At 41.2% G+C, this 27,094-nt stretch overlaps 1 protein-coding gene across 2 annotated transcripts in view; it reads right to left on the bottom strand.

Annotated features, from left to right (window-relative positions):
* The window catches only part of SDK2 (sidekick cell adhesion molecule 2), a 434,613-nt gene that overhangs the window by 212,396 nt on the left and 195,123 nt on the right, over positions 1 to 27,094 (bottom strand). For both annotated transcript variants that reach the window (XM_072645578.1, XM_072645577.1), the window contains exon 2: positions 26,913 to 27,072. In XM_072645578.1, coding sequence (XP_072501679.1) covers positions 26,913 to 27,072 — 160 coding nt within the window. The remainder of the gene's footprint in view (positions 1 to 26,912; positions 27,073 to 27,094) is intronic.

Genomic DNA, 27,094 nt, shown 5'->3' on the forward strand with positions numbered 1-27,094 from the left:
CTAATTAGGAGGCTGTTCCGCCTGGCCCTTGGGGGTATGAGGCCATTAAAGTCTGCTTTTCCCTTTGGTAAATAGAATGGATGAAAATAGCCTTAAGAAAATAAATCGGTTTTCCTGCTTGGCCTTGCCCACTGGTGATTAACCAAATCGGAGGGGGAGGCTTTGCTCCTGGAGGGTTGATTCCACAGAGGCTTTTTATCAGTTTGTTTTAATTTGGCTTCTTTTTTTGTCCTCCCTCAGCATGAAGAGGGTCAGGGCTGATTTTAGACCTGTGCCAGCAGCCTGGCACAAAGGAGCCCTGGAGGGCTCCAGTACCCATAGAGTTGAATGGGATTAAAAAAAAACTGCCAGGATACAGAAAGGAGGGAGAAAGAGTGAGAGAGGTTGAGAGGGAAAAATGGGAAAAATTCTGAGGGGGAGACTCGTGTGATTGAAAAGTGGCCTCTTTTGTTCTCTTTTCTTTTTACTTAAAAAAAAAAGCAACAACCACAACTTAATACTCCCACTGCATTCTAGACTGATCCTCAATAGTCCTTCATCTAAATCACTAAAAAACAAACAGAATAAGAATTTTTAAAAAATGAAGGCAAACGCAGCGGGCCCCAGGGTCTAAATCCACGCATCCAAGATCTCACTGAGCTTTTCTGATTCTCCTTTTCCATCAGATGCTAATAAATGGTCCTGGAGCACATGAGGATGGGAAGGTATGGCCATCAAACTACCACTACCACCACCTACACACAGCAGAGATGACCCAATACCCAAGAGCCTTGGGAAAAGTCGTGCCCCTCTCGTCGTCATTAGCCCTGCTTCTGGCCCACTACCCAAAGCTATCACTGAGAGGAACAGGATTGTGGTCCAAAGATGACTGTTGACCAACTATCACCGACTGACAGGTGAGTCCAAGAGTGAAAGCAAACTGCCCCTCCCTTCCATAATGACGATGATTAGGGTTGATAATAATTATACCGCTAACATTTATATAACACTTCCAGGTTAGCAAAGCACTTTCATATATTGTTCTCATCTGCTTCTTACACTGTCTCTGTGGATTAGTTGCTATTATTATCTCCATAGTATAGATGAAGAAATGGAGGCTGAAAGTCCTACAGCTAGTCAGTTATGTTAGTCAGGATTTGAACTCAGGTCTTCCTGACCTAAAGTCCAACACGATCTACTTTGGCAGCTAGCTGCTCCCTTCCATCAAAGCTCCCTTGGCCATCATCCTAAGAAGCAACTTCTATGAAGTTGAGGCCTAGCAATTGCTTCTATGGATGCTGCAGTCACAGCTACTAAAGATCCCCGAAAAGACAGTTCCAGGCATTGTCACGTGCTTCGTCATCAGAAACATACAAGATTTTATCGATGGAAATGGCATTGAAAAAGGGTCATTACTATCTTTGCCAATACACCCTTAGGACCCTGGGACTTTTCTCCATCTCACTTGCAGCTGAAACTCTGAGCTCCTTGAGAACAGACATTGCTTTATTTTTCTGTTTGCATCACTGTGCTTAGCACAGTGCTTTGCATACAGTAAACAATAAATGTCCATTCGTATTTCTATAGCTCTTAAGGTTTATCATGCACCTTCCTTATAAGCCTGCAAGGTAGTTTTTATCTTCATTTTACAGATAGGGGAAAATGAGGCTGGTGTAAAATGACTTGCTCATGGTCACAGCCTAGTAAGGGGAAGCTGATATAAAGTTAACATGTGTTGGTGGTTGACTGCTGGGGGATCAGCATGGGGGGACATGTTGACTAAGGGTGGCTTGGAGTTCCTGGGGTAAGCGGAAGACACTTATGTTGGGCCCATCTTTAGGCTGAAGGCATGATTATTCCCCATGGGATGTGGTTTGTGGATCTGCTATGGTCAAAGGGAGAATGATAGATAGAAATCACAAGTGGATAGAAATCACAGGGCAATGCTGATTATCCCCAGCAATGGTCCCACAGAAGCTGGTATGAGTGAGGCCATAGTAGTACTCTGAGGATGTTTCAGAAAGGCTAAGGATAGCAATGTGATGGACGGCTCTTGCTTCTCCATTCTCTAATCCCCTTGAATACAGACCAGTGCAGGCTAGGCTTCATGGCCATCTTAGACTCCAGGACTCCTTCTTACCCACTTGCTGCTTTGTAGAAAGCTAGGTCTTTCTGCAAGCCTCCGTCTTTCCCAGCCTGTCTTTAGTTCCATGAAGTCTCTGTAAGAATTGCCAAACTGATGGATAATAGCTTAATGAAGTCCCCATCCCTCTTCATTGAGGATAGCTAATTGACCCAGAAAGTCACAGGGCTGGCAGTATCCCCTAGGCCCTTCCCTGAACCAAGGACTTTGGGTTGTCACTGTGTTAACTGCCCCAGAGTTCAGTAAGGCTGCCATCGATCTCATTGACCACAGGCCTAATCCAGATCAATAGGAACAGGCGAAGCTCTTTCATGGCAGGGCAGGCTAAGCTTGGCTCCTGGCCATGCTCACAGGAAACAGGGGCAGGTCTGGAGAGTCAAAGATATTAATGAGAGGGCACTGAGTTGGGGGACCTACTTCTCCTTCAAGCCTGTCAAGGGAGTCATCTGTCAGTAACAAACAGCACTCCTAAACTGAAACACTAGACTGGGGGGGGGCGGGGTGTCATCTTTAAGGCTGGATTGTCTCTACCTCATTTTATACCTTTGACAACCTTACTCTAAACACACCAACTACTACCTCCACCACCACCAACAGCATTTAAAAAACAACACAATAAGTGTTGTTGATATTTTTATACCACTGTTTTTGTTATGATTAAAAAGGTTTGAGAGACATAGCTTCTGGATAATTTAATCATTTTATTAATAAGATCAGAAGGTTATTAATAAAAAGATGCTCATTTGGTCATCTCTCTTAGACCAAAGACAACTGCTGCAGGGGGTTCAGGGTTTATATGCCCTTTGAAGCAATGAGGGGCTGCTAGTGACATCATGCCACCCTTGGACAGAGAAATTAACTCTAGTCAGACCACCTGTAGCCTTGGGCTATCTAAACAGAAAGATCTGTCTCCACCCAAACTTGAGCAGAACACCATGGGCTTCCGCAGGCTAGATTAAATTCTTTGTAACGTTGGGTAGGATCTTACCAAGATCAAGAAGAGTTAATGCAAGTTCAGTATAAGTAATGTCCTGAACTTTTTAAAATGAGGAGTTTAGAAGGAGAGAGTTCTAAATCTCTCTAACATATTGGTAATTAATAATTTCTCTCATTTTTTTCTGAAAATAATACCTCTCCTCTGCAATGAAGAAAAATATTTAAACAACTTAAGATGTATACTACATTCAGGTCTACTAAATCTACTATTTTTATGTTGAGGGAGGCTTCATGGTATAGAATAAACTACTGACTCTTAAAACCACAAGGTACCAGTTAAAATTCCACCTCTGACATATATTGTCTATGTGACCTCAGACAATTCGCTTCATGTATCTGGGACTCAGATTCCTCATCTGTAAAATGAGGAGGTTGATCTAGATAGTCTGGGAAGTTCCTTCCTGCTGTAGATCTATGACATCTATTTTGGATCATTATTATTATTTCAATGACACAAAGTTCAGTTTCCTTTTGGTGATCTTTTTATTTATAATGTTGTTATTATTAGGTATATTGATGTTTGGGTTCTGCTCAATTTCACTCTGCATCAGTTCACAGAAATATTCCCATCTTTCTCTGATTTCCCTCTATGTGTCATTTCTTAAAGCACAATGATATTCTACAATGTTGTTTATTCATCCATCTTTGATTGGTGAGCACCCAACTTTGTTTCCCAATCAACAAGCATATATTACGTCCCAGGTACAAGGCTAGGAATCATGATGAATATTTTTTTGTGTGTGCATACACACATACATACATATATGTATATACACATGAGTGTAAATGAGCACATAAAAGCATGAGTATATGCTTTGTTGCTGATTTTGACTTTCTGGGCTTATATACCCAGAAATGAGTTTGGTGAGTCAAAGAGCATGAACAGTTTTAGTCACTTAAAAAAAAAATGAATTCTAAATTGAAATCTACAATGGTTGGACAATTCACAGCACTATCAACAGTATATTACTAGTCCCACCAATAGACCGTTTCCATTTAAAATATAGATATGTGTAAGTGTGTGTATACATATATGTGTATATTTGCTGCTTTACTCTTAAAGAACTCCATTGAAGAAATATCCATTCTTCAGTTACCCAGCCCATACTCTCACAGCCTTCACTAGTAAGTCCTTCCTGACATCTAGCCTACAAGTCTCTTGTTATTGTGGTTATATCCGACTCTTTGTAACCCTGTTTGGGGTTTTCTTGGCAAAGATGCTGGAGTGGTTTGCCATTTCCTTTTCCAGCTCATTTTATACATGAGGAAACTGAGGTCAACGGGGTCAAATGACTCACCCAGGGTTCTACAGCTAGTAAGTGTCTGAGGACAGATTTGAACTCAGGAAGATGAATCTTCCTGATTCCAAGCCCAATGCTCTACCCACTGTGCCACCTAGCTGCCCAAATCTCTTACTATAACCCAAACTGATTTTTTCCCCTTGTTTCATGGAGTATCAGTTCTTTCTCTGAATTGAGAATCCTCCTAGAAACTCACCCTGAGCTTTTTTGCTGAACTATTTCTGCACCAAGAGAATCCTCATGACATTTCTGTAGAAACAGGTCATAGTTGAAAGGGTTAAATATTCAGTGGCACAGCACTCTCAATCAGGCTCATATTTGGGTTGGAATAGCGTTGCCTCCAGCCTCTTTAATTACCATAAAGCATAATGACTAATTCATACTAAGGAGGAGAGCAGGCAAATAGGGTTTTGAAACATTGTTTTATGATCAGTGAGTACCAGGCAGGCATTGATTGGATGGGTACTCAGTGAGCATAGGCAATGCCAGGGCCCTGCCCACACCCAGTCTGAGTTTAGTGCCAGGCATGATTTGATAGAGTCCCATTCTATTGATCTTTACTTATTTCCTCATAGGCTGGCATCAGATGTTCAGGGGATTAATGAATGTCGGTGAGGCCCAAGCAGGGGCCACAGCTACATATCCCTGTTTGGCCAGGAGGCTATGCCATAAGGGGGCTTTCATCTCAGCTTAGTGGGGCAGTCAGTTAGTTAAGAAACCTCCATTTCAGTACTCCCATGTTGGGGGTGGAAGCTCAATTCCATGTGGACAGTCTCGGGCGGGTAAAGGTGGGAACTTCTAAATCTTAGAGTTCTCATGAGGCCCCCCAGAAAACAGCAGGGAATCGAGGAGTGAGACTGAGCAATCTCGTGTATTTCCGCCTCTTCCTGTGAGAAACGTGATGGGAGGAGCATCCCCCTCGAGACTGTCCCGGATCTGGGCACACCTATTGTTATCTAACAGGCATGGTATTCAGGTGCAAACTATGTGGCCGGAGAGCTTAATTAGGATCAGGAAAGCCTGAAGGCTCTCTTAGCTCGGAAGGGGCCCTTACAGGACATAGGGCTCCGTTTCCCTCTCTTCGCTCTCCCCTCCCCCTCTCTCCCCACTTACACTTCTGCTTCCAGTCTCTTATTATAAGATCTTTGCCTTCTTGGGAGATTCCTCGCTCCCTCCTGAGGAAGAATTCCCCCTGCACTTGTAACCAGGACCCTGAATAAAGCTTAACCCTTGTTCGACTCAGGAAAGTCTCTTCTCTCATACGTTTATCCGGTTTGGCCAACCGAAGACCTGGGACAGGTAAGGTAGGACTCGGGTAGCCCTCAGGCCTCTAGGCCTGGCACTCCCAGGTCTTTTGGCTCTTTAGAAATAACAATAACTTGTGTTTTGCAATATTTTAAGGCTTGCATACAATAACTCTGGGAGGTAGGTAGCTAGTCGTCAAAAAACATTATGTGGCTCCATTTTATTTGGAGGCAATAAGTAGAATGTCAACTTTGGATGCAGAAGGCCCTAGGTTCAGGTACTATGGACAAATCACTTAACCTTTCAACTACCTCTAAGACTATGACTTGTAGATGAGCAGCTGATCTGCTTTGGTGGAGAGAGTTTCCATATTGGGAGTCCCCTCCATGGATGAAATCACAGGTACAAAAGAAAAAAAGACCAAAAAATAAGAATGCATATATCTTGCCTCTGTTTTTACCATATGAGAACACAGACTGTGCAAATACTATTTTATCTTCTCCTACAGTGCCTAAGACAGTGCCTTACATGTTTTCGGTACCCAATAACTGTTGATTATTTGAATGTGACTTCCCATTCCTACTTCTAAGATTTGTTGTTATTCAGTTGTTTCAGCCATATCTGATTCTTCATTGCCCTATTTGAGGTTTATACACCAAGATACTAGAGTGGTTTGGCATTTCCTTCTCCAGCTTGTTTTACAGAAGAGGAAACTGAGGCCAACTGGGTGAAGTGACTTACCCGGGGTCACACAGCTAGTCAGTGTTTGAGAGCAGATCTGAACTCAGGAACATGATTCGTCCTGACTCTATCCACTGTGTCACCCAGTTGACTTTGTAGAATTAGGGGCACTCAAAAGCAATGAAGTTAATCTGTTTGATTCCTTCTAAGTAGCTTTGGCATAAAATTTTGTAAGGGCAAAGTAGAAGAGATTTTTGGATCCTCAATAGATTTTACTATCTACATTCTATCCTTTTCTCTAAAACTCTCCCATGGAAACCTGAAAGCCACTCTCACCACTGAATATCTAATAGCAAGTCCTATATAGCTCATTCTTATGAGCAGCCATATAAAGGGGAAACCAGCCTGTGGGTCTTACCTAAATAGCTGTCAGGATCTGTGATACCTGCTGTATTACAGAGACTCAAGTCTATCCACCCTTGCTTCTCCACTCTGCAGTCATCCTCTGGGCCTCCAGACCAGAAACTTTGCCCTGGAGGATGTAATCTTTTCATTATTAGTGTTTGTCTTTGTGGCCCTTTGTGCATAGGTCTAGTCCCACGAATGTTTTTCACTTCACTCCCTGGCCATCTTCCCAACAATCATCTTGCCATAACTTTATATCCCATTTTCCTTTCAGTTCTGCAATGACAATGAAGTCAATTTTGTCATTGGTCTTAGGAAGGGCTTGTCCATCTCTATGGTTCTACTCAACATCCTTGTAGTTTTCCAAACCAAAACTCAACTTGTTGGTCACTACTTTTCAAATGTGTTATCTTCCCCTATTTGAAGGTAAGGTCCTTGAAAGCATGGATTATCTTTTGATTTGTGTGTCTAGCACTTAATATAGAGCTTGGCACATTAATAGATACTTATTAAATCCTTCCTCTCTTCCCCTTCTCTCTCTTCCTTCTTTCCCATATTCTCCCCTGCCTCCTTCCCTCCCTTCCCCCTTCTCTGCTCCCTTCCTCCTTCCCTTCTTTCCTTATCACTTCCTTCCTCCCTTTCTTTTTTTTTTCATCTGTCTGGATTCTCTGCTGAAAGAAATAATTGCTACTCCAGGAAACTTCAACTTCACCCCACCCCCTCACCTCCAATTTATGTATTACTTAGCTTTGGTCCCTGATCCACACATCTTTGTTTTCTGAAGACCCTCCTTTCTATGCACGCAGATGAATAACAAAGTAGAAAAATTATGAGATGAGAGCCATGCTGCACATTGCTTATAGCTGGATAAGTCAGCATATGCAGGTATTTGGAGCAAGAGCAGGAGTCTGGATATGAGAGGCCTTGGGTGTAGCTCTATAAATAAACTTAGAATTGGACACACCTAGGAACAATAAAACATGTCACCTACTCAAGGACCTGTGGAAATCTTTGGATATGCCTGTATTATTCTAGAGTGGTGTGGGGCAGCTATGGCTCTTCCCCCCTCTCCGCCCCCCCCTCAACCTTTTCTCAGTAGCCTGGCATCCTTACCATCCATCTAGCTTGCTTTGGGACAATCAACCCATCTCGGCCACTGCCTGTAAGCGTTCTAAATCCAACTGGGGAAAATGGCTTCTTAATACCCTTCTACACCTCTCCTAGCAGAAGCAAGCTGGCTTTGTACCTTGTTTTTGGTCTGGATCTTCATGTGGCATGCTGGAAAAAGTGCGGAGTCAAAGAACCTAGGTTCAAGTGCTACACTTCTTAGTGCCAATGAGACCTAGGGCAAGTTATTTAACCTCTCTATGGTTCTTTTTCCTCAGTTGTAAAATAAGGGTACTAACCTCCTGCTAGAGAGAGGTGATAGACTCAGGGTATAGAATAAGACGTTAATCTTCTAGATAATGGTCAACGCAGGAATTTGTTTTGCTTTACTGTTATTAATCTGTCACAAGGGTTCTGTTTTTCTTTTTTCTCAACTAGGGGAGAGATAAAATAGAGAGATAAAATAACAATTTTGTTAATTGAAAAAAAAATATATTTTTTAAAAAGGGCTAGATGAGCTCTTCTAGGTCTAAATCCTGATACTACGATTTCATTGGTATAGGGATCTCACTTCACCATTTTAGATGAGTGCTGCATGTGTAATTTATGGGTTCAAAGAGTTATCTGGGGTCCCTGAGAGATTTAGTTACTTGACTATGTTCACACAACTAACTTATCATGGGCAGAACTTTAAACCAGATATTCTTCACTCCAAGACTGGCTCTCAAACCACTATGTCATGTTGCTCCTTTGCTTTGTGCATAGTATAAGCTTCATAGATATTTGATGAACAAATGAATGAATGAATCCTATCACGGTCTGAACATTGCAGATTGGAAGGAAGAACTCTGCTTCCAATCAATCCCAGTGATCTAGGGATTAGTCCTTTCCCACATTTTGCTGGGGAACACCAACCAGGGTCTTGACATCTCTGGAAATGAGTTGTTCTGCTGTAAGAAGACTACTGCACAGGGTAGGGGAGATTAGTTCACACTGACAGTGACAACCAGTTCATTCCTCAGTAGAGTAAGGGGAAATGGATAGCCCAAGACTCATCTTAGTTTCATAAAAGGAATGGGGAGAGATGCCATTCCTTACCCCATGCAGTAGAGAAGTGACTAATGAATGAATTTGGGGGAGCAGGAGCAGAGGGCATAAAGACCAAGAAACCAATGCCTGTTACTAACTCTTCCAGTAGCTCTCTGAGCTATATGCTTGATGGAGCTTATATCTGAATCAAAGATCTAATTAGTTTCCTGGCCTCTGGCTGGGATCCAAGAGGCTTGCAGAGAGGCAGGGGCAAATCCTCAAGGTGGCCAGGAATTTCCAGTCCAGCTGTGTGGGGAAAAGAAATGGAGGCTATATTTACATATATTTACATATTCTAGATATAATACATATGGGCATACACTAAGAAGCCCTCCTTCCCCCCATATACAGACCCCAGAGGATAGAGATATATCCATTTTATATGCATGCTTTTAGATGCATTAGTTAGAGATTCCATAGGACCCCAGGATTTAGGACACATTCAAATAGGTCCATTACAGGTGATAAATTATTAGTCTTTCTTAATTTGCATGTTAAATTTTCTTGTGGTGGAAATAAATAGTCGCTGTTCATCAGAGAAGTATTTTCCTTGGGAGACTTTCATTACAGACATCAAGCATTTTCATTTGCATGTTCTGGCTTGGTCTACAGAGCTCTTATGCTCTAAGGAGTTTGGGAAACAGTGACTCCCTGTGCAGCTAAGATTAAATGTGGAAAACATAATATTCCTTGAAAAGCAGTATAAGAAAGTGGAGCCATTCTGTGTGTTAAGGGATGCTGACTTGATTTGGGACATGTATACCCCACTTAACTGGCTATATGGAAGTCACTCAATCTCTCTGAACCTCAATTTTCTCAGATATAAAAGGGGGAGGAGGGAGACAAGATAGTCTAATGGAAGCAGAGTCAGATCTTTGAGTCAGGAAGACCAAGAGTTCTGCTTCTGACATATACTGTTGCATGACCATGGACAGTTCATTTAATATCTCAGTGTCCCAGACAGCCCTTTAAAATGAGAAATTATATTAGACAAATGTCTAATCTGCATGAATGCAGGGAATTAGACAACAAGTATTTATTAAGTGTTCATGGCACAATGGATGGAGTGTTGGACCTGCAGTCAGGAAGACATCTTCCAGAGTTCAATCTAGCCTCAGACACTTAAGCTATGTAACTGTAGGTAAGTAATTTCACCCTGTTTGCCTCAGTTTCCTCACCTATAAAATGAGCTGAAGAAGGAAATGGTAAACCATTCCAGTATCTCTGCCAAGAAAATCCCTAATGGGGTTACAATAAGAGTCAACAACAACAAAATGTATTAGGCACTGAATTGAGCAAAAAGACGCAAAAAAAGAAAAAGTCCTTGTGCTCCTTGAGACATACTCTAATGAAGGAGACAATATATAAATAAGGATATACACAAGTATATACAGAAAAGATAGAAAGCAATCTAAAAGCAGAAGGCATTTGCATTTGGGATGAATGGGAAAGTCCTCCTGCAGAAGGAAGGATCTGAGCTGACTGTTCAAGGAAGCCAGGCATAATAAGACAGTTGTGTTCAGACCACTAGTTCCCTATACTGATAAAAATCACAGGTCTGGCAAAAAAAAAAAAGTTGGGATGAGGAGGAAACTTGTACTATTTACCTCACAGAGCAAAGGAAAACATTTTCTAATCACTGGAAAAATCATAGAAATTTGTTATTTTTTATTTTATTAAATTTAATTACTTATTAAATATTGAATATTTATTATTATTTTATTTATTATTATAACTGGTACTACCTATGGGGGGCATTCATCTGGACCAGATGTGAATCTACTTGTAGTTATATGGGTCCCCATGCATAATGCATGAACGAACATTTAACTTTTTAAAAAAATTTCATGAAGATTCACCTTCTCTCTCTCTCCTCCTGTTACAATCCATTGAGAAGGCAAGAAAAATAAAACCCTTTATGCAAACTTGTACATTCAGGCAAAACAAATTTCTCCATTAGCCTTGTTCCCTCTCCAAAAAAATTCTCAATCTGCACTGAGTTCAAACATTTTTTGTGGGTCATCTCTGTGGGTTCACAATAGGTACTGGTGAAATAAAGAGACAGATATACCCTCTGCCTTCAAGGACCTTACAATCTAGCAAGTGCAATTATATTACGTTTCTAGATAAAGATGATAGAGATTAAAGGATGTTCATTTTGTAATATATAATGCTCTCACATCAGTTGAGGGAGGAATTCTTTCCAGTTGTGTGGATGGAGGGAGGTGGCATTTGAGATGGTTCTTAAAGTCAACTTGTAACAGCTCAACTTTCCCACTGTAAGCATTAAAGGGAACTCATGAGTTTTGGGAAATTTTCCATAGACCATTTACCTTCGGAAGCCTGTGGTAGGGGCTGGAATAGTCTCTGGTAGGGGCCTTTGGGGCAAAAAGTTGAAGAGCAGGAATCTACGAGAGTCTCCATAAATTGGGATGAGAACTGGAGAGCTGGGATCCTCAGAGGATGAGCAGTCCTGGCAGAGCTTGGACCTTCCTCCCCTATCCCCAGTCTCCAATCCTCTCTCCCTCCTTTTTTCTCCTGATCCCTTCTCCAAATGTTGCTTCTTAGAAACTGTTCTACATCCCTTTGATAAAAGGCATTTGGGATACGGCCTAAGATACACACCAAAATGAACGACATGCTCACAGAGCTTTTCAATACAAAGAGTGACCATGCAGGGGGCACATGCTCCTTTCCTGGTTCCCTACTGTCCCAGCCCAGCTCCAGTTGCTTTTCTGGGGCCTCCTGCCTCCTACCTAAGCCAGGGGTCTTGGAAGAGCACCTGAGATTCCTGGCTTTGTCAGTTAGCAAAGGGGTTGCTATGGAAACTGAACAGACGCATGTTTAGGGACTTTTTCTTTTCCTTTTCCCCTCTTGCCTTATATTTTGAACTTATTATTCTTAATAGCATAATTACTGCACAGTTATGGGAAGGAGAAAATGAATGCCAGCTAGCTGCGTGGATGGTCTCCATAGCTCTCCAGCCCCTTAATCATGGAGACCCCCATACTTACCTTGATTTTTTTCCTCCTGTTTCTTCAATACCCCTTTTCCCCAGGACCCCCAAGAAAATAATGACTCAATCACATCAAATTTTAAGCTTTACAAAGCATGGTACATACACGAACACACTGGTTCCTCAAAATATCTGTTAGGTAGGTACACTGGGCCTGATAGTGGCCATTCTTGTGAAGTAGATAGGGGGATGCACCTGCACCACAGCAACTTCCAGTGATGGGTGTTTTCTATGTATTGAGATACATACTTTGGTTTCTTGATAAAGAGCATGCTTAAATAAAGGTTTCTAGTTTGTCCCCAAATACCATTTTCCTCTCCACCCTTTGAGGATTGGGATGATGGGCTATATATCAAAGAGCCTGCAACTGGGTGACTTTAATGAGAGTAAAAACTTCTACCCACACTCTCTTCTGAACATATGGCTTGGGACTCTGACAGCTCTTGCTTGGATTTTCCATGATGAAGGGGGAGATTTCTTTTTCCCTTCTTCCTCAACAGTTCAGGTAACCACTTGCATATGGCAGAGAGAGCATGTCCTTGTACACATAAGCCCAAGACTGGCTCTCAAGGCCTAGCAACTTCTTCTGCTTTATATTTCTTTCCCTGAGCATAGGTGACTGAACAGTAATTCTGAGAGATGGGTTCTTCAAGTCTGATGGCTACTTTTAGAATTCAACAATTCCTGGGTCAGTGCTAGATGCTCTGCAGCTGCTACAAATGCTTCTCAGATGAGAGAAATTATTATTTCTTTCTTATATTAATAACCAGTTCTTGAATTAGGTCTACTGCTTTTCCTCTTTTCTACTTACTCATTCAGAAATTAGCCCCTGTAGATTATTCAGGCAGCCTTTGAGATGGAGGGCTGATAATGAGAAGGAAAACTCAGATCTGTTCAAAAGGTAAAGAAATTTTAGTTTAGGTGAATTGATATATTCTGTTTTACTTACTATTTTACTTTATTGTGTTTTACTTAGGTCTGGGTAAAAATAGATTCCCCTTTTGTTTAGATTACCCTAGATGAGAGGATATGGGTATAGATAAGTTTCTTTGACCAAGACTTAGTGATCAGTCACATTCCCCCCTCCCCATTAGAATAAGCCTACCTCTTATTACAATATTCATTCTTTCATTCTTTTTAACTAATCATAGTTGATTGTCACCTTCAGGAACAGTCATGCTTCCAAGGGAATATGTGTTGAGTGGGTTCCATGGGGGTCTTTGGCATTTGAGAATGCCATAGCCCTTTTGTTAATTATTGCTAGCATGATCAATAAAATGATTAATTACCTAGAAACTATGTCTCCTGAATCTTTTATATGTTACATGGAGGAAAAGAAAACTACAAACAGGAAGATAAGCCCAGGCCTAACCCTGGATTGTTAGAAGATATGAAACTTGGGTGAACTATTCACCAGTGAATTATTCAAACAGTGCAGAAGCGAAGGTGAGGGCGAATGAAATAGCTGTTCAGGCTTCAAACTGTTTCACTGATGTTTTTAAGTATAAACATCCCATAAGAGTACAGTAGAACTAAGGATTTATTGTTGTATATTTTAAGTATTGGTCAATGTGCATTTATGACTATTTTGTGTTTTAAGCATTTCTTCTATGGTGGAGGAAATAAAAATCTGTCTTTTGTCTAACCTTCTTTGTATACCGAGTACCTTATTTAAAAGGAACAGTGACTCTTTTTTCAGGAAGGCCCTAGACATGATCCAAGCCTAAGCTTTGCTTAAAAGATTGTCTCCAGAGTGGGAGGTGGGAGCATAGTTAGCAGTAATGATAAGGAAAAGCCTGCCCTCTCTCTTTAAAAACCAGTGTTCACTAGATTGAACCTGGTCTACATGAGCCCAGAAATCAGGATGCCTGGGGAAAATGTACCTCATTCTCCTAGGGCAGAGATATCTTTCATCATTTTATTAGTGAGATAACTGAGATCCAAAGAAGTCTCAAAGACTTGCTTGTGGTCATCAAGCTGGTACCAGCAGTGGAATTTGAATCTAGGTAGCTTCTAATTTCGTCCATCATTCTTTCTACTAGACCATACTGGTTCTTCCAAAATGGAGAGAGAGCCTTCAACCCTAGAGACTCGTAACAAAGGTCTGTTATTACTGAATCATATCTGTGGGTCCTAATAATAGGCCTCAGTGAAACAGGCAATTCGCAGGTCTCTGGGGATGGGGAACAGGGGGAAAACAATCTATGGATTACACCCCCAAATTATCTTTCCTGTAGGTGATATCCACAAAAGCCTTTAACCTATGCTTTCAAAGGTAAGCTGGCTTAGGTTTTACCTCTTCTCCTTTCCTTTAAAATGAAGAGAGGGGGAAGAGGGGAAGAGAATGGGGACTGGGGGAAGGAGAGATTATTACCTCATTCTCGGGCCTTTGTCCACCCCATGCCAGAAAGGAAATGGAATACTGCAAGCTAGTTTAGAGACTCTCCCTTAGTGGGTTCTCTTCCTGGGCTATGCAAACAGACCCGCTAAAAGAAGATAGTATTCTTCCACCTCCAGTTAGGAGAGACCATATTGCATCCAGAGTCAGGAGACCCAGATTCTAATCCTATTGAGGATAAAATGAGAATGTTACCTGAGGATAAAATCAGATAGTATTTGCGATGTGCTTTGCAAACCTTACAGTAGTATGTAAATGCTATTATTATAATCTCTGCTGCTAGACTTGCTTCATACATGTCTATTAAAAATAGATTTATGCCCATCTGTGCTTAGCATAGTGTTCGGCACATAGTAGGCCCTTAATAACTATTTTTCGATTGACTGACATCATAACTAATTCTAGCTAAAGAACTGTCAGCTCCAGCAGCCTTCAGTTTCCAGACAAGATGTCCAAACTCTTAGCTGGATCGTATTACATCTCCAAAGAGACTTGGTAATAGTCAGGTGTGAATGGACTACATTAAGTACAATATACTGGAAGCTGGTAAGAGTATGGGTAAGTTCCTTTCAGAGCTTCAGTTTCCTTATCTGAAAAATGAGACAGACAGACGAGATGAAGGGCTCTTAACCCCTTTGTCAGAATGACGAAAAGCATGGGCAATCATTATTGTATGTGCTGTGGATAAAAAGTTAGCTCTCATGGATTCTTACAACATCTCCTCGAAGAAGCATGATGAATAATTCCATTTTACAGAGAGGAGAATGGAGGCTGAGAGGTGAAGGCCAAGGGAACTGACAGCAACATGGGCTAGAAAACTCACAGATTCATAGCCTGCTAGGGTAGGAAAGGATAATCAGAGCAGAGAGAAAGCTATCCTTGGAGTTGGGAAGCCTTTTGCCCAAGGCCTGACTCTAACACTGACTGGCTGTTTGACCAATGAAGCTGTATCTAAGTTGCAGTGAAGTCGTGGATCTGTGTCAGAGAGAGTAATTTTCCCTCCATACTTCTGAACATCAGAGTCCCAGAAATTTAGTGCTTCAAAGTTCACAAAATGTGTTACATACCTGGAACCTCACAACATCCCTGTGAAGTGGGTACTTCAGAAATTAGTAGCATCATTTTACAGATGAAGAATCCAAGGCTTGGGAGTTAAGTGGTCCACAAATGGTCCCAAGGACAGTCAGTGCCAGAGGCAAGAATCTTGACTCCTGATCCAACTTTATCCATTCTGTCTGTCACACTGCCACTAAGGGATCTTAGAAGTCATTTCATTAACCCCCTTCATTTTATTTGTCTGTCTGTCTATCTATCTATCCATCCATCCATCCTTCTATCAGCCAGGTAGCACACTGCAAAGAGCACTGAGCCTGGAGTCAGGAGACCTGAGTACAAATCAGGCCTCAGATATTTACTAGCTGTGTGACCCTAGGCAAGTCACTTAACCCTGCTTGCCTCAGTTTCCGCATATGTAAAATGAACTGAAGAAGGAAATGGCAAACCATTCTAAGATCTTTGCCAAAAAAGAAAAAAACAAATGGGATTATAGAGTCAGCCATGACTGAAATGACTGAACAACAAATTCACACACATGTATACATATATACTCACACACATGTGTATACACAAATATATGTTGGGCAGCTAGGTGGTGCAGTGGATAGAGCATCAGTGCAGGAGTCAGGAGAACCTGAGTTCAAATCTCACTTCAGGCACTAGACACTCACTAGCTGTGTGACCTTGGGCAAGTCACTTAACCCCAATTGCCTCATCCTGGGTCATCTCCAATCATCTTGATGAATATCTGGTCACTGGATTCAGATGGCTCTGGAGGAGAAGTGAGGTTGGTGACCCTGCACAGCCCTCCCTCACTCAAAACAAAGTCAAGTACAAGGCATGTCATCATTTCTCTGATGGCATGGTCTTCTTCAGCAGTGAAGGACTAACACACATATGTATACACATTAACTGTATACACATATATGCACATATACATATATACACATATCCATACATGTAGTGTGTATTATGTATATTTTACTTAACTTGAGAAACATCAACAAAAACTAACATTTCCATATACAAAGAAGAGAAAAGAGAGAATTGTATATGAAATCATGAATCTCTAGGTATAACTTGTTTTTAAAAGTATGTATTATATTTAATACTTCAGTTTCAAATCTGTCCTGTTTGTCTATTTTCTTTCTCAATGTCCTTCTGTTTTCTACTGTGCATTTTAAAAATGTTTCATTGATTCTGGCATCATTATTACTAATCTCTGATGAGACAGCCACCATCCCCTTATTTTAAAGATGAAGAAACTCAGATCCAAAGCATACCAGTGATTTGTTTCAGTTTGCAGAAAGGTTATATCAGACCGAGGACTAGAAACACAGGTCTTCTGAAATGAAAATGAGGTCAGCAGACTAGATCAGGAGGTCTTAACCTATTTTGTGCCATTAGACCCTTTTGGAAATCAGGATCCCATCAAAACTAGCATTTCCTAGTCAAGCACCTTGATTCAAGTCTCTAATTCTCCAGATCAGGTAGTACGGTGAAAGGGGGATGCGGTTTCAATGGAAGGGGTGTATTTTAGCTCAAAGGCAGCTCAGTGAATCTCAGTATGAAGAAAATTGTCCAATCCTGAAAGCGAGAATGGGAATTTCTGCTTTGAACTGAAAAGGGTATCTTCTCAAGGTTATGATTAAAGCTCCCAGAAGACATTACTAGAGTTGGCATTAAGGTCTAGGGAATTTCTTCTTGGTATCCACATCTGCTTGAATATTTTCAAGCTTTGGGACCAAGTTTGGTATCTTCTACTTTTGAGGCAGATTCCTCCCTAATGCTCTTGTATTTTTACTCATCTCCTGACTCCTCTAGAATGGTCTCAACATGTGGTCTCACCACTAGTCTATTTTGCAGCGCAAGTTTGTACAGGGAGCCTTCCTGGGGGACTACTTGGTCCCCTTTGTCATTATCACTTTTCCCATCTTGCTTGGCAGTGGGAGGAAGATCAGTCCTCGGTCACCAGAAGGACAGCACGCTTGATGGGAAGGAGGGAGTAACCTTTCCCTTCCCTCCAGCCCTCCCTACCTCACCATTCCTCCCTAAGGTTTAGTACATTTCTAAACTTTTAATTACAACTTTTCCTTTGCCTGAGTACACTGGCTCTGTGCCATGTACATCTCTATTAAAATTTGATTTATGCCCATCATAACTAGTGCTAGCACCTCAGCTTTCCCACCAGCAGCCTTCAATTTCCAGACAAGATGTCCAAACTCTTAGCTGAATCATATTAAATCTCAAAAGAGACTTGGTAATAGTCAGATGTAAATGGGTTGTATTAAGCATGCTGGAGGTCAGACTTCTCAGCAATGATGGGGATGGGGCAGCCGTGGGAAGGAGCAATTTGGGAAGAGTCTGTCCTTGTTTCTAACCCCCGTCCACTGAGGCGGGGTTGGACTGTTCCAGAGGGCATCTGTGCAGTGGACCTGAGGATACCTGATACTAGGCAGAAATTGGTTGTGCAGGTCTACTCCAGGGATCTCTTTGAGTCCCATGTCAGAAGCTATGCTCAAGAGGGTCATTTCATATACCTCAGTATATCGAGATGACTAATCTCTGATTGACAGGCATCATTCTCTTCTGTACCTCAGTCCCATTCCTATTTTGTGATGACAAAGAGCTGACAACAGTGGACTTGAGTAAGGCAGACAATGATGGGACAGAGAGGAAAGATCAACTCCATGTATCCTGTCTCTTGCACAATCGGCCAGTGTGTCTTTTCATTACATCCAAAGTTGCTGCTTTTTTCACTGTGGTTCTCCTTAGTAGTGTTTCTCTTATTAGGGCATTCCTTTTGTTGGCAAAGATATTGAAGTGGTTTGCCATTTCCTTCTCCAGCTTATTTTACAGATGAAGAAACAGAGGCAAACAGGGTTAAGTGACATGCCCTGGGTCCCACAGCTAGTAAGTGTGTGAATTTGAACTCTGGAAGATGAGTCTTCCTGACTCCAGGCCAAAGAGTCTGAATGACTCTTGTCTATATACATGTTACATATTCCTCACTTAAGGCCTGGCACTTTATCTACTATGCCAGTAGATAAATAAATATAGGGAGCCACTGAAGGTTTTTGAGCAAGGGAAGTGATATGATGAAAGTGGTGTTTAGGGATCTGAAATTGTCTGTGATGTGTGGGGGGCAAAAATCAGTTATAAGACTGCTATAATCCTCTAAGTCTGAAGTAATAAGACTCTAGACTAGTGGTGTAAAACTCAAACAGAAACAGAACTCCTAGTACATAAGGATCCTTGTAAGCCACGGAGTGACCAATAGCTTACACACTAACACTATCTGTGTTGTGCTGTATTTTTACTTATTTTGTTAAACATTTTTCAATTACATTTTAATCTCATTTTGGCCTTACTCAAGAGTGTTGTGGGCAGGGAACATATGTTTGACATATCTGTTCGAGACTTAGGATGATGGCAATTGGAATGGAAAAGTTTCTACAGGGGAGATTCTTGGTTTCACTGTGAAAGATCCTAGATCAGGAATTTTTAACTCTTTTTTGTGTCATGGAACCCTTTGGCAATTTGGCGAACCCTATGGAACCCTTCTTACAAGAATATTTTTAAATACATAAAATAAAATTACAAAAGATTACAAAGGAAAACAATTATATTGAAAATAGTTATATATTTTTTTAAGTTCACAGAGCCCAGGTTAAGAACTCATATCCTAGAGGATCCCAACTTCACTGACAAACATTCCAGCAAAGATAAAAAAATGAAATGATAATCAAGAAACCCAAAGAGAAACACCAGTAAGCTCTTCTAACCAGCCCAAAACTTCACAAGAAGCCAGCAGACACTGCGTGGGAACCTTCCAGGGAAGACAGAAATCAGTCTGAGCTCTGGCAGATGGTAGCATTTCTCTCAGAGTCACAGCAAGAAATAGAATCAGTCAAGGGTCTCTGATTAAGGGTGGCCTGGGGATCCTAGCCCTGTCATTATGCTGAAATAGGAAAGGACCCTTCCTTCCTCAGCTTCAACTAGAGTCACATTGTTTTCTCAATGGTTACCCCATGTGGCACTCAACATCATCAGCTTTTCTAGTTCAAAAACCAAATGGAAGGACTGATCCAATGAGCCATACGGAGCTGGAAGCAGGTTGGGGATATGTGTTCGTGCTCAAATTTCCATGAAGCCCCCAGAGTGCACATGGTTATTTGCAGGTTGTCCCTCCCCTATTAAAATACGAGAGCAGGTACCATATTTTTGCCTTTCTTTATATCCCCAGTGCTAAGCACACAGGAAGTGCTTAATAAAGGCTCATTGTTGCTGTTTTGCATAGTCCCTTCCCTCTACAAAATGTTTATTAAATTGAATTGTAAGTTGACTGTTTTATGTACTCATGTTTTATGGCCCTGGGGAGATTATAAAGTCTTAGAAGGAAGAGTACTCTGCCTTGCTTTTAAAAAATCATTTATTTATTTATTTACGCATCCACCTCAGTGCCTAGCAATGCACTATGAAGATAACGGGTGATCAAGAAAGACCTCAGTGAATAAATAAATGTCATCCTTACCCTCTGCCTGGCCAGGCCATTGCTGTCCCTGTTATTTATTTCTTCCTTCCTTCACTATTCCCTTATTTTCTCTTCTGCTTCCAAAATGAGGCACAGATAGAATGCATGGAAGATGAAGAAGGTTTATTCTGGTAAGTGCCAAAGAAGCCTGCCTCTCTTGCCTCTTTGATCCCATTTTGGCCTTTTTAGAGTCAGACAGACCTCAGGAGTTTTTCTACCTCTGCTGATCTTTCTCCTCCCCCAGTAATGATATCACAGACAATGGTAAATGGTAGCTCCACTAGGAAAGAACTTGAAAATGCAGCTGAGGACAAAACCACAGATAACCAGGAAGATATCAAATTCAGGGGTCATTCAGTCCTTCCCTTTGCCCCTATTATGCACCTCTTTCCCTTGACAGTATTCATATTCTGGGGGTCGGGGTGTCTTACATTTTGGGGTGAGTACTGGTTAATTTGGGGGCTATATAGGAATTAAGGATTGTGGATAAAATCTGGTCCCAGGCACCCCTAGAAAGGAAGGTAGGAATTGGAAGCTATAGAGATAAGGCAGCAATGAGAACAACCAAGGAGACCTATACTCAAAATATCAACTAATGCCATGAGGTGAAAAATGCATTGGGAAAATGAGAAGGGTCTATGAACAACTGTTAACCATCAGGAGTACAGGACAGATGCAGTTGCTCATTATAGACCCTTCTCATTTTTCCGACACATGCTGGATGACATGATCACCAAGTCACACACACACACACACACACACACACACACACACACACACACACACACACAAGTTACGTCAAAACTGGAGATTTTTCAATGATTCTTCCCTTTCTGCACAAGACCTTAGGGAGTGACTTCATGCATTCAACATATTTTTTTTTTTTTTTATCAATAATCATAAAGAGAGAAATTGGTACTGCATTCCTTATGAAGCCAGTTGGACAAATGAGATGGCCTCTGGATTTTTGCTTTTAAAATTGATAATGTAGCTTGTCTATTTTTCTAAGCTTTCAATTTTAACTTAAGTGAAAAGAATATGTGCCCATTGGGCAAGATTATGTTCTCCCCTTTTCTACGTGGTGCTAAGTGTAATTCTAATGGTGGAAAATAGGAGGGAAAAGGAAGGTACAAAATACCTTCTGCTTTTTCTCAGTCTTTACCTTCCCTGCCCTGCCCCCACCCTATCCTACCCCACCCCACAGAAGAGCCCTACTAGACCTGTGACATTTTGTCCTCTGGAGCAGAGGATGAGGAAAGGGCTCGGTTGCAAAGCAACACAATGAACATAGTGTGTGTGTGTGTGTGTGTGTGTGTGTGTGTGTGTGTGTGTGTGTGTGTGTGTGTGTGTGCGTTTGCTATCTGTGCAGGGTTATATATATGGATATAATGCAGTGTGTATAATGTAATGTGTTTACTTTTAGCACAGTGCCTGCCACATAGTAGGCACTTAATAAATTCTTGTTAATAAATTGATTGTGAACCTCTCTCACCATATTTACTGCAGACCTTAGGCCTTCTATGACCATTAGTTGTGATAGTAAAGTCTAACCCCATCTCATTTTAAAGATAGGAAAACTGAGGCCCAAGGAAGTTAGGTGACTTGCCCAAAGTATTAAAATCAGAGGTGAGATTTGAACTCAGGTTCCCTCTTTCCAGTGTACCACAATATTGCCACTGTAAGTAACATGCTGAGAAAAGGCTTCAGGACAGTGCTTGGAATGTTGTTGTTATTCAGTCATTTCAGTCATGTTCCACTCTTCAGGACTCCATTTGGGGTTTTCTTGGCAAAGATACTGGAATGGTCTGTCATTTGCTTCTACAGATGAGGAAACTGAGGCAAACAGGGTTAAGTGATTTGCCTAAGTTCACAGAGTTAGTGTCTGCAGTCACATTTGAACTCAGGTCTTCCTGAGTTTGGGCCAGGATTCTATCCACTTTGCTACATAGCAGGAACTTATAAATGTTTGTCTTCTTCTCCCCAGAAAGCCTGTATGGCTACACTTCATTTTTGACCAATAATGCTATTACCCAGCTCTGCCAGCTTAGTTCAGCATACTTGACTGCACAACTTTCGCTCACTAGGGGAATTAGGGAAGTTCATTGTTGAAGACATGACAAAAAAAAATCTCTGAAAGCTGGGAAATAAATGAACCACTACCTTCAGTGATTAAGAAGTGGATGTTTAAATTCTGGTATGTTTGTAAAAATCAATCACAATACTTTATTGTGACCCCATATAGTAAAAATATCACATAAATGATTTCATCACGGAAGGGAACACCCAAGGTGAGAATTCCCTTCATCAATGCAGGTCACACTCCATCTAAGAATAATCAATTAATGGCCAAGCATTTATTAAACTTCTACAAGGTACCAGGCCCTATGCTAATTACTGAGGATGTAAGTATAAAAAAATGAAATAACTTCTACTTACAAGAAGCTAAGAGTCACTGAATTTCAGAGTTGGAAAGGATGTCATTTGCCATACCTAAAACCCATACCTTCTCTGCAAAGGACCAAACAAGCAGTCTTTGGGGAAGTCTGTTTCCTTTCTAGGCAGTTCCTAAGACTTAGGAAATTGCCTAAGGCACAGGGAGCTTACCTAAACTTCTCATGATCATAACTCCAGAGGTGGAATTTGAACCCAGGTTTTCCTGATGCCAGGTCAAGCACTCTATCCACTATGTCTTGCTGCCTCTGACCACATGCATCCACACATTAACACATAATCACAAAGATATAAGCACATACTCTCATAAGTCATATATAGTTATAGTTATCCCTTCCACATAGTGACTTTCTCCATCACAATTTTGAAATGTTGGGGGTTGGCATAAGAAATAAAATGGCATTTTCTGGGGAATTTTGTGGAAACCACAGATGATACAGAAAAAGTTTAGAAACTAAGACATTCATAAAATATGTATACAGTACTGTACAATATCAATATATTTTATCTTGTAATACCATAATAATTCAGACTTCTTCTCTGGTACAAAGGGAGGACCAAAAGATCTTACATGTATTTTCTAGATCCTATCCTCCATTCCACTTTCTGGCTATTTGTAAACCATTCCCTTCCCTCACAAAGGTTCCTTTGTTTTAGTATTCTGAAAAAGATATATAACATTTCATTAAGTTACAACAAAACAAAATAAGGAGATCTATGTATCCATAACGGCATACAAGCCTTCAATGAATTCTTCACTTTCCTTAGAATTTTACATATTCATCAAGTCAGCCTTAGATTTGTAAAGGAAAAGCTAAAAGAAACATGACCGTAGCCCTGGTATAATAGGCTCTGCTTCGTGATGTAAAAACAATTTAACATTCATTTTATAAAATGTTGAGTTCCAAATTTTCTGCTTCCTTCCCTTCCCTCACCCCCTCATTGAGAAAGTAAGCAATTTGATATAGGTTATACATATGCAATCATACAAAATATATTTCCACGTTACTCATGTTGTGAAAGAAAACGCAGACAAAAAAACAAGGAAAAAAAGTTTAAAAAAAGTATGTTTCAATCTCCATTCAGATTCTATCAGTTCTTAATCTGGAGATGGATAGCATTTTTCATCATATGGCTTTTGGAATTGTCTTGGATTGCTATATTGCTGAACAGTTAAGTTATTCACAGTTGATCATCATATAACATTGTTGCTACAATGTACAATGATCTCCTGGTTCTGCTCATTTCACTTTGTATCAGTTCATATAAATCTTTACAGGTTTTTCTGAGAGCATCATATTTGTCATTTCTTATATAATAGTATACATCATAATATAATGTTACAGTATAATACAAGAGAATTCCATCATAATCACATACTACAACTTGTTTCGACATTCCTCAGTTTATGGGCATCCCCTCAATTTCCAATTCTTTGTCACCACGAAAAGAGTTGCTACAAATGTTTGCATGCATGTAGGTCTTTTTCCCTTTTTTTTTTTTTAAATCTCTAGGATATAGTCTAGTAATGGTATTGTGGGGACAAAGGGTTTTGTAGCTTTATATGGTTTTATAACTCTTTGGGTTCCAAGGTCCTTTATATGTGTTATCCTCCCCCATTCAAATGTAAGCTTGTTGAGGGCAGGGACTATCTGTCTTGCATTTACATTCTCAGCACTCACCCTCATAAGTAGTAAGTGCTTAATAAAGGTTTTACCTTTTTATCTGTCTACTTGTCTATCTTATCTTATCTCATCTTATCTTTCTCTGTTCACTTATATGTATAGTTTCTTTGCTTGGACATACTTGTATACAATTATACACATATTACCACTACCACCCCATCATATACATAGAATTTTATCTTTAGTAGATTCCACCCCACACCCCAATCCAGCCTCCCCATTCTCAACTCCAAGAATCATAAACCCATATATATGAAAGTTGATGGCAAAGTTCTTTCTCAGAGGGTGGCAGTGGGAAATGCAATTGAATTTAATGCAGTTTAGCCAAGAGGAGGATGTAATTGTCCAGGTGTCAGGACTTCTGATTTCTAATCCCTCTCCTCCTATTTCTTCTCCAGCTAAGAGAGAATATGATCAATTTTCCCTTCTGTAAATTGAGGACTACTGTCCCTGCCCATCTCCTTCTTCCCTAGAGAGCTGGGAGGTGCGGCCGATGAGCATAGAAACATTGAATGTCAGAACTAAAAAGGACCCTAAGATTCCTATCTCCTTGTTTTATAAAAGAGAAAGCAGAATCCTAGAGAGGGTAGTGACTTGCCTAAGGTCATATAGCTTGATGGAGGCAAAGCTTTTGCTAGCACCTGTTTCTTCTGCATGCCCAGGAAGGTTCTTTTCCATCTTCTTTGTTATAAGCTACTCTGTTGGTAGAGGAAAAAGGAGCCCACTGTCCCACAAAAATGTGACAGACTCACGTCTCATACACAGATAACCCTCTGTTTCCTCCTCTTCTCCCAGAGAGACAATTCAAATTTACAGAAGGAGACCCTAAAGATCAGATATTTGCCAAGTGTTGTAGAGCCTTGGGCCAGTACTTGACTTAGTTCTCCTGCCTCCTGGTTAGGGCTGCCCACTGGCAGATAATTGGCTATCTTGGTGTATGTGTTATCCCATAATAAGAAAAATGACAGTTCACATTTACACGATCAGAGGCAGCATGCTATAGTGCACAGAGAATCAGCTTCAGAGCCAGGAAAATCTGGGTTGAACACCTACCTGTGACACAGACAGGCAGTATGACCTTGGAAAAGTCACTTAACCCTTAATGTCCTAGGTCTAAGACCAAAAGTTGTGGAGCAGATGATGACCTGCATTGGTAGAGGGATTTTTCTCATTTGGGAATTCCCAATCCCTATGAAATCACAAGTCCTGCCCCTATGCCCTATTTATGTAGCCCTGCAGGATTGTAAAACCACTTGGCATACATTATCTCATCTGATCTTCAGAACTGCCCTGTGAGCTAGACGCTATAATTCCTATCTTACAGTTGAGGAAAATGAGGCTCAGTGTGGTTAAGTGACTTGCCTAGGGATCATCCACATGTATCTGAGGCTGACTTTGAACCTGGATCTTTCTGACACCAAATGCAAAACTCCTTCCACTAGTTTTGATTTTTGTATCCCTAGTCCCGGCCCAGTTCCCTCCCCCACAGAGCGGGCTAGAAGGCAGCCTGCTTGCCAAGAGCCTCTCTCATTACTCCCTTCCCTTTCCCATCCCCTTAGAGATGTTTCCAATTTTACCCTTCTTCTTTTCTTGGGAAGGACTGCATTCATTCAAGCAATTAAATCCCCACACCTCTCATTTACATTCCCCTAGCCCTGGAAACCAACTTGTACCAACCTCTCCAGTGCAGGGTAATCACTACTCTGAATGATGCTGACAGTACCGATTAGTGCACATTGAACCTTGGAATTAATTGCCTGCCACAGGTTGCCTGTGTCCAGGCAACCCTCTCATGGCAGAGATGAGAAGATAGGGGGGAGCGAGCTTAGAAAGTCTTTAAAGGAAGTGCCGGAGGGCCCTGGCTCAGATTTAGGTCCTGAGCCAGGATGGGTAAGCTTGCCTTGGTCTTCCCTCTCCCCACTCCGGCTTCCCTTCAGGTTTTCCTCTTCTGCCCAGAGAGGGAGGATGGAAGATGCCTACATTTGCAACTGTCATGTCTCCTCAAATAAGCCTACAGTGCCTATCCTAGTGAACTGATGCCATCTAGTAGTACCTTCATATACAGAGAGGCAGACTCTTTGGGTATATACCTCTTCTGCCACTCATATCAACCTCATTTCCTGGACTGATCTTCCCTTGTCTTGAGATTGGGTGAGAACAGGCTCCTGGGTTGCAGCGAAACCTGGGTCTCCAAGTTTGGCAGATGTCATTGAGCCTCTCAATTAAGGGAAGTGGCTAAGAATCCATGGGCTTTTTTTGTATGAACGGATGTTAAGTAGAGGAGGAAAAAGAATTTACAGATGGAAAGATAATACCAAATACAAAAATCATTCCAGTCTCAAGATTCAGTGGACATATTCCTAATACTGGAGCCCAAGAGGAAGTTAGGGGGTTGGAGGGGGCTGTGACCTCGAGAAATAAGGTTCTCTTGATGGATAGAGCAGGTAAGGATTGACTGACTGGGACTATGAAGAAGAGAAAATGGTGAGGCTCAGTGGGGAATGAGACTGTAGCTGAGCCATTGGAAGATGGGGCTTGCCCCACATAGGATCAAGGGATTTAGAGATGGAAGGGACCTTAGAAAGGTCCTCTGGTTGAACTCCCTCATTTTATGGAAGATGTACCTGAATCTCAAAGAGGGGAAATCCCTTGATCAATGTCATACAGTCAGATGGTAGCACTTGAACCCAGGTCCTCCATCTCTAAATTCCAGGTTACCCTGAATTTATCCCTTAGATATCATGATGCTTTTTGCCAAAGAGCAAGGTGGCCAATGATTGGCTGGAAGGAGAAGGACATGAAGGAGGGCACAGGAATGGGGCTTACCTATACTCCAGAGAGAATTTAGTTAGTTCTCGGTTGTTGTGCAGCCACTTAAATTCCAGGGGCCAGCTACCCTCTGCCATGCATGTAAGCACCAGGCGGTTCCCTTCCAAATGCACTTGAGTCCGGACAGGCTCTGTCTTGAAATATGGCGAGACATCATCTGCAAAGCACAGAGAGAAATA

Source organism: Notamacropus eugenii, chromosome 2 (assembly GCF_028372415.1).
Source record: "Notamacropus eugenii isolate mMacEug1 chromosome 2, mMacEug1.pri_v2, whole genome shotgun sequence".
Lineage (NCBI taxonomy): Eukaryota > Metazoa > Chordata > Mammalia > Diprotodontia > Macropodidae > Notamacropus > Notamacropus eugenii.